The sequence below is a fragment of the Apaloderma vittatum genome, unplaced genomic scaffold (assembly GCF_000703405.1).
Source record: "Apaloderma vittatum isolate BGI_N311 unplaced genomic scaffold, ASM70340v1 scaffold14848, whole genome shotgun sequence".
NCBI classification, from domain to species: domain Eukaryota; kingdom Metazoa; phylum Chordata; class Aves; order Trogoniformes; family Trogonidae; genus Apaloderma; species Apaloderma vittatum.
In genome coordinates, this window is record NW_009729191.1 from 44,590 (window position 1) to 52,374 (window position 7,785).

A 7,785-nucleotide genomic window follows, 5' to 3' on the forward strand; every position below is an offset into this window, starting at 1 on the left:
GGAGCAGTTTGCCCTGTCTTGTGTTTTCCCTGGTTGCAAGATAGCTACCCTAACAATACATGTTTAATGTGAGATTCTCAGTTAATATATTGCCCAGGACATAAGGTGATAGTGCTGTCACTGCCAGACCAGTAGAAAACATTGTGCACGCTCCCTTTGGCAACACACATATGTTTATTTCTGAATTTTATGTCTTCCTATTCAAACTCAGTAAGCCTAAAAGGACATATTATTATGATCTCACAGCATGCAGTCCCTTGCTGGTTTTGAGCTGCTTAATTCTGTTCAAAGGGCAAAAGCATTTCAGCTTACGGTTTGCAGAAATGTCTGGCTCTTGTTTTAGAGCCACTCCGGTGCAAGAACAGCCTTGCCTTTTGTATGAGTTCTTAGTGGTTCATTGCACCACTGTGGAAGATAAAATCTCATGATTCTATCTCTTTATTTCAATCCAATAAAGGACCTGAGTGCAGGTACAGGTGAAATTTTGATACACTCCTTCTTAGTCCTTTTGGATTTATTTTGTTTTTTTAAATGCAAGTGTCTGGAATTGATGTTTTTCTTATCTCCACTTATGTCATCCAGCAGACTGTAAAATATAGAAATATTTGCAGGTTTGCTGCAAAAACATCTCTGCTAAATTACTGCCGTTCGAAACAGTTGGTTGTTTTCAACTTTCCCTCAAAAGTGGACTTAGAAAAACATAAGATGCAGTCCATTACATTATTCAGTTTAAAGTAGCAGTTCTAGAAGATGCCTTTCTTGTTTTACTATTTCAGTCACATATAACTTTTCGCAGGTTCCTAAAGGTACCTGAATATCGTAAAGGATGAACTAAGTTAAGCCAGATCTAAATGAAGCAGCTCTTGTAATGCATGGGGTTATTTGTAGGCTATTTTCTGTTTTTACCTATTTACCCAACAAGCAGGTATTAAACTTGGTGGTGTAACTGGGCTATAATGGCATTAAGCCCTGATGAGGAGACTTTTTGAGATTTGGAAACAAAATGTAGTTCAAAATGTAATTTTCTTAATAGAATTTGTACTGCAGGTAAGTCATTGCCTGAAATCTGCTATTTTCAATCTGACAGGATTTGCCAATAACTAAGGTGACAGTAGAACTAAAGGTTTAAACTTTCCTTCCTGCAGAGGGACTACTTAGTGATACCCCAATGTCAAATGCTGTGCGTCAAGCATCTGGTTTGTTTGCTTGTGAGTTTAGGGTTTTTACTGGAGTGTTCTGTACTAAAAGGTCCTGTTTGGCTAACAGAGGCTGCATTTTTGCATATCTTGACATCTCTCCTGCCTTCAGTTAATGTCCTCTAGCAAACCTTGTTATGACAGTTTCAAGATTTTGGAGTCTTGCAATGATCTGCTTCTCTGCTCCTCCTCCAGCAGTGGTGGCTTAAAGGAATAGGGTGTTGTGCTTGAGTCACTTCAGTGTAAAAAACAGTGTCTCAGCTCAAACAGCCAAGAAAGGCGGATTCAAAGTAAGATGCCAAACTCTGTGTGTGCTGGCCATTGTGGCATGAGGGATGTGCTTCATTCTGTTGACTCTTCTGTGACAGCAGTGACTTTCAGCAGGGGTGCAGGTTGATCAGCTATCAGCAGCAGTGCTTTAATGACCAAAACATTGACTAGAGGACGCATGAAAGACTTCACCTGACTGTGGTGGGCATAGCATAGGACAGCCTCTTTCATTTCATAGGTATGCTCTGAGGAGTAAATAATTGTGGTTTGGACTTATTGATGAGATGTCTGAGGCTATTCAGGGATTGGTACAAAGCCATCCTGATTTTGGATCTTTTTTGTCTGACCTTGCTCTTTAAGTAGCTCTTTAAGGATGACTTTGGAACCTCCAGCATAGGTCTTTGTTCACCTTTGTGCCTTGGTCTAAAAATAGGTCGGATGCTTCCCAGTCTTTGCTGAGCATGGGAGCCAAACTGTAGGAGGTTGTGTGCTTTTCCTTCAAAGCAATGGGAGAGATTTCCTTCCCAAGGCAGCCCGGCCCCTATGCTAGGAGGCAGCTGCCCTGCTCCACAGCTTGCAGTGCGGCCAAGCCACAGCCAAGAGTTGCAGCAAAGCCTGTCAGGTGAGGCTGTTCATTTAGAAGGTGACAGGAAAGTAGAATATGGGCATGAAAACAGCTGATAGAGAATGTCCTCTGCCTTCAGTGCTCCAACTGATGTCTAGCTTCAATTCTTTATGGATGAAATAGGCTTTTTTGTAAGGGAATCAGGAATATGATTCCCCAGGGCAGCTGGCAAGTTGGTGCCCTCAGTTAGCTTTTCAATTCTGTGACAGATGGTGGGAGCTGATGCTGGCAGCACACTACATTTCAAACACTGGCCAAGTTCAGACAGCAGAGGAGAGGTCTCCCATGAGCAGTGAACTTCTAATATTTGCAAAGTCATTAACAATGCTGGTTTTATTGGTCTTTTATTTTTACCTGCTTTTTCACCTATGGATGGAAGAGTTTAATGAAATGTGTTACTTAAGCAAATGCGTTGATTTAAAGTCTAGGAAAATTTGTTGTGAATAGTTATGGCTATTTGCAAAACTGAAAAAATAATACGTAGTGATGTTATTTCTCCTGCTTTGTTTAAGCAGCTTCAGTAACAAAATGCTACTGCACCACGTGCCATTCATTAGTGGCCAACAGGCAACATCTCTCAGTGTTTGGAGGAATTTCATCAGTCTTGAGCCTTGATCTACAAACCCTCAAGTCTTGACACAGCTGGTAGCAGTAGGGTTTATTTTGGCAGGTGGTAACAACTTTGGCCTCTAGTTCTATGGAATAATAGTGCTAATAAGATGCTGTGCTGAAATTCCAGGGTATAGGCTGATTCTTTCTGGCAGGTTCTCATCTCCTGCCTGCCAGAATTCAGGTCCTTAACACCTGCTGTAGAGCAAGAGATCACATGCCTTCACCCTTTCTGTGGAGAGATGTATCCTCAATTTAATTTTCATCTGGGTATGTAAAAATGGCTGGCAAAACAGAACTCTTCATAAAATGTAGTCACCTAACAGTAAATCATAAATCAAAAGTACATATTTTTCAGCTAATGACTACTTAAGCCTTTTTTCAACATGTAAGACCGAGACTGGACAAAATGGATTTAGAATACTTTCTTCTTTTGAGGGGTCTTTTGTGGGTTTTATTTTCTAAATGACTAGTAATAAATATTTAGATTCCTTTAAGTGCAATTGCCCACTCTCCCATTCTAACTCGTATCTTACCACCTATCTTCCTAATGAAAATTCTTTCAGATAAATAATGCAATTCCATTGTGTGGAATCCTGAAGTAAATAACTTCAGAGTACTGCTTGCAAATATGAATATACAGCACTTCCAGGGTTTACCAAGAGCTGTGTTATGTGCGTACCTTTAGGGTTTTTTGGTTCACAGCAGGTTTTTGGTTTTGTTTTTTTTAATTTTTCTGTCATCTGTATAACCTCTCTGACACTTTGTCTTTGTTCCTATAGGCAATTAGTCGTTACTTGCCCAGACGAGATCCAGTTTTGAAACCTCTGATCTATGAAATGGTCCTACATGAGTTTTTGGAGAGTGACTATGAGGTACCACAGCCTGATATGTCCAAATGTAATCGTTATTGCCAGCCAAACACCTTCAGCAGTGTAGAATTCTGACAGCAAATCCTCTTTTGTGTAGACACAGATTATCAGTGGACAGTTCCACAGTGAACAGATTTTTTAAATTTTTTTTTTTAAAGAGAATAAGTAGAATGTTCTTCAATGTATGCAGATACTGGGAGGTTGTTTATTTGTTTTAACTACTGTTATTTTTAGTTTGTTTAATGTAGCATAGGTGGTTAAGGTGCTGTGCAAAGCCTACAGCACCTGCAAGAGACTCAGCTTCATGAATCTTAGTAACATTGCCCTAAGAAGAATCTGTGTTCTGCACAGTGCATGTCTGTGGGCATGTAAAAGTGTCTTAGAGGTGAAGCACAGCAGGTATCATCTCAGAGGCTTAGTTGAAGCTTTGATGTTTTTCACGTGTTCCTTAGGCAGTTCTTTCTATTTCTGTTATAATCTCTTATACTTTTAGGGGTTTGCAACCCTGATAAAAGAGTGGCCTGGAGATCTGTACAACAACACTATCATAGTTCAAGCTGTAGTGGATCACCTGAAGAAAGATCCACAGAACAGGACTTTACTACGAACACTTGCAGAATTGTGAGTACATTTTATAAACTCCTGTTACAAAAAGTAAGCTTGAGATAATGTACTGTAGTTTGTAAATATTTGCCTAACTCTCATAACAGAAATATCTGCTTTGCTGCAATTTAGGTTCACTGTGTGGCTGGAAATACGTGATCGGAAAATGTGCTACAACTTACCTGGTTCTAGGCTTCTTTGTACAGAGATTAAAGCTCTTTGATTTTCTCTACCTGATTCCCATGTAAAGTTCTTTTCATCCTGCGCCTTTGAAGAAAGCAGAGTCACTGTCTGTTACTATGTTAGTCTGTCCTAAAATTTTAAGAGAACAGTGTGTTTTAGTTCTGAAGACAGTTCCAATTAGTTTCCAAAAACAGAAAAGCTAGTGTTTTGTGTGTCTTTCCCTGTGGTTTGGAAATGGGAAAATGAAAATGCAGGCAGCCACAGGTCAGAACACAAATACGGTCTCTGATGTGAACAGAGTTGAAATTAATGTTGCACAGTGTATTATTTCTTTTAACAAAAATGAATTATGGCAACTTAAGATATTTATCAAATTGAGTACCATCCTAACAAGCTTTAATTCCTAGAATATATTTGTGGTTTTCCCTCCTAGGTGGTTTTCGTACTTTTAGATATGTAAGATCACATGTATTATAACATTGTTTTTTATCAGGTATACTTATGACCAGCGCTATGGCAGAGCCCTAGAAATTTACCTAACTCTGAGGCACAAAGATGTCTTCCAGTTGATCCACAAGCACAATCTTTTCAGTTCTATCAGAGACAAAATTGTTCTCCTCATGGATTTTGATTCAGAGGTATGGTGATCTTAATGATTTTATATTCACTTTCCACTAGAAATATTTTAACCAAATAAAAATAAATGAGCTGAAGATAGTTTTGAGGCAGAGTGTTTGCTGTGTCTGGATACATTCTGAGGTAGGGAAAATAGTGTTTGCCTAGACTGCAAAGTAGTTGACCCAAGAATGATTTTTTTCATTTGTGTTTCCATTTGAGTATCACTCACAGGAAGAAGAATGCCAGATCCGAGATCATTGTTGTGATACTTAAGCAGGTTTTCACCATTATATTCTTTATGTGTTTCTAACCAAACAATGCTATTAATAAGGCAAAGAAAGGGGTTAATGCATTTATTGTGAGGCCTATGTTAAACGTACTTGATACTTTTGTTGCAGTCAGTTAATCTGCTTCTGAAAGTTCGCATGGTTATTAACCTAAATTCCAAAAATCGAGAAGTGTGCATTTTGTGCGAATTCAACCTTCTTTCTTCCCAGCTGTCTATAAAATCTCAGCAAATGAGCTTTGATATGATCCTTGGGCCAAACCAAGCAGATCTGTCCTTTTTTTGAATGCAGTGATTGTTTAAGCACTGGAGCTAAAATATGGAGCTGTCTGTAGCAAATATAATCATCTTCAATATGCCCATTATAAACTAGGGGGGTAGGTGTTGGAAGAGTAGAATATAATTCTTTTTTTAATAAATAGAGTAAATCGTATCAGAAATCTGTGGGCTTGTATTTTTTGAATGTGAAGCAAAGTTTGCTCTTGTAAGAGAGCCAGAATCCCAGTGGCCGCTCTGCTTTACATGGTCTTGACTGCTTGTGTTATGGTATTGGTGTGCAGGTAATTCGGAGGAATCCAGTTGTAAGGCTGGTTGAAGTCGTGTGTTTCTTATACAGCCATCACCCTACAGTTCCATTTTGCAATGGGAAAAATAGTATTTCTACATCATTTGTCAGTGGCTTTCTGATTTGATGGGCATATTTCACTTGTAATATAAGTGCGTGGTATTGATTGCTGTTAGTGTGGAAACTTAGAAGTATTCTGGAAGAATACACAATATGTTCTCCTGTAAAATGCTGTGCTCTCAGTGAATGCTGATGTTATGCAAACTGCTCTCTGTATTACTACTGCTGAAAAGAGAAGGTCTGCGATATCCACCTGATAACCATCAGTTACAGAATGTTACAAAATGTGTGTACCTATTTCTTAACTGGGTTTTCTTTCTGTACTTTAGAAAGCAGTAGACATGCTTTTGGATAATGAAGATAAAATTTCTGTGAGTATAACAAGTTCATGGCATGGCAGTCCAATGCTTGCTTGTATTGCCTGTCCTTCTTTCAGTCTTAAAAATGTGATGTTTGTCACATGTTTGCTAATCTGTTGGATTTTGTTTTCTTTCAGATCGACAGAGTCATTGAAGAATTGGAAAACAGGCCAGAGCTACAGCACGTGGTAAATATTTCTATATTCTGTTGCTTTCAAGTTGAGCTGAATAAACTCTTTGCTGGGCGTATCTTTCACAGATGCGGTTATCCTGTCAAAGTGCACATGACACTGAAATGTCATAAATCAGCAGAGCCAGAGCAGCTACTTTTGCTAATTCATTTTTTAACGTGGCCATAGTGTTTTTACAATAGTAAAATAATGGTAAAATGTATACCTGTGAGAACTTGGTAGCATACTGCTTACTTGTTAACATGCCATGAGGTGCTCCTTGTGACATTGGAGACACTTTTTTTCACTGGTCAGTTACTTCTTGCTTGTTCCCCCCTCTTCCACTTACACAAAAATGGGGTTGGATAGTATGTCCAACTCTAAAGCATGTTTTACTAATCCACAGAGACAGTGAACTGCTTGTCTTTCTAGAGCTGAAACTTCCACATGCTGCAAGATTATTTGTGGTTGAGCAGAATTAGAATATCACTGTAAGGCTATTGGCTCCACATTGCTATTCCAAAAGCACCTCTTTGGTTTGAACGTGCTGTCAGTGGAATACTGTGGGCTTGGGCTGTATTAGGGAGGGAAGTTTAACTTGCTGCTGTGTTCAGGTGGGGCTCAGGGCGCTGATCCGGTCGAAAGGAGGTTTATGTGTTAGCGATCTCATTACAGGAAGCAGGTCTATGAATTGCGCAGCACACAGTCCAAGAGCTTTACAAAGAATCTGACGGACTGTCAGTTTATGGAAGGGATGCATTAGTTTCAAAGTGTGAAACCCACCTCCTTTTAGTTAAAAGTGACCCTCATGTTTATTCTCAAGGCTTTTCTGTGGTCATCTAAGGCCACAGTACTTGAAGGTACTTTGGTTAAAACAATTTCTGTGGTAGAAAGCTGATCTATAGTAACCTGTAATGGTCAAGCATATCCAGGTAAGTGAAATGTTTCATTTGACATAGTTCATAGAATCATAGAATGGCCTAGGCTCGAAGGGACCTTAGAGATCATTTTAATCCAGCCTCCCTGTCACAGGCAGGGTCTCCTCGCAACTAGGTCAGGCAACACATGGGGACTGAACGGGGATCGAACCCGCGACCTTGGCATTATCAGCACCACGCTCAACCAACTGAGCTAACAGGCCATTCTCCATAAAATTCAAAATCCAGTAATTTCCTTAAAGGGCACTAAGTTTCACTGGAAGCCTTGTTGACTGGGCTGGTTTTGGAGATTGCTGTGATCAGGGTACTTCAGAAAAATACATAGTCATTTGCATCAGGATTTAATCTGTACCTTTTAGTATGTCTTAGCACAATTCTGAGGAAATGGATGACTGTATTGAGTCCACCCTCAGTAAGTTTGCCGACGACAC

The 7,785-nt window shown here is 39.4% G+C and overlaps 1 protein-coding gene across 1 annotated transcript in view; it reads left to right on the forward strand.

Annotated features, from left to right (window-relative positions):
- VPS41 (vacuolar protein sorting 41 homolog (S. cerevisiae)) overlaps positions 1-6,434 on the forward strand; it is a gene marked incomplete at both ends in the record, with an annotated part of 46,759 nt that extends 40,325 nt beyond the window's left edge. The window contains 5 exons of the mRNA XM_009874360.1: positions 3,483-3,575; positions 4,066-4,193; positions 4,852-4,996; positions 6,217-6,258; positions 6,384-6,434. Coding sequence (XP_009872662.1) covers positions 3,483-3,575; positions 4,066-4,193; positions 4,852-4,996; positions 6,217-6,258; positions 6,384-6,434 — 459 coding nt within the window. The remainder of the gene's footprint in view (positions 1-3,482; positions 3,576-4,065; positions 4,194-4,851; positions 4,997-6,216; positions 6,259-6,383) is intronic.
- Positions 6,435-7,785: the final 1,351 nt, after the last annotated feature.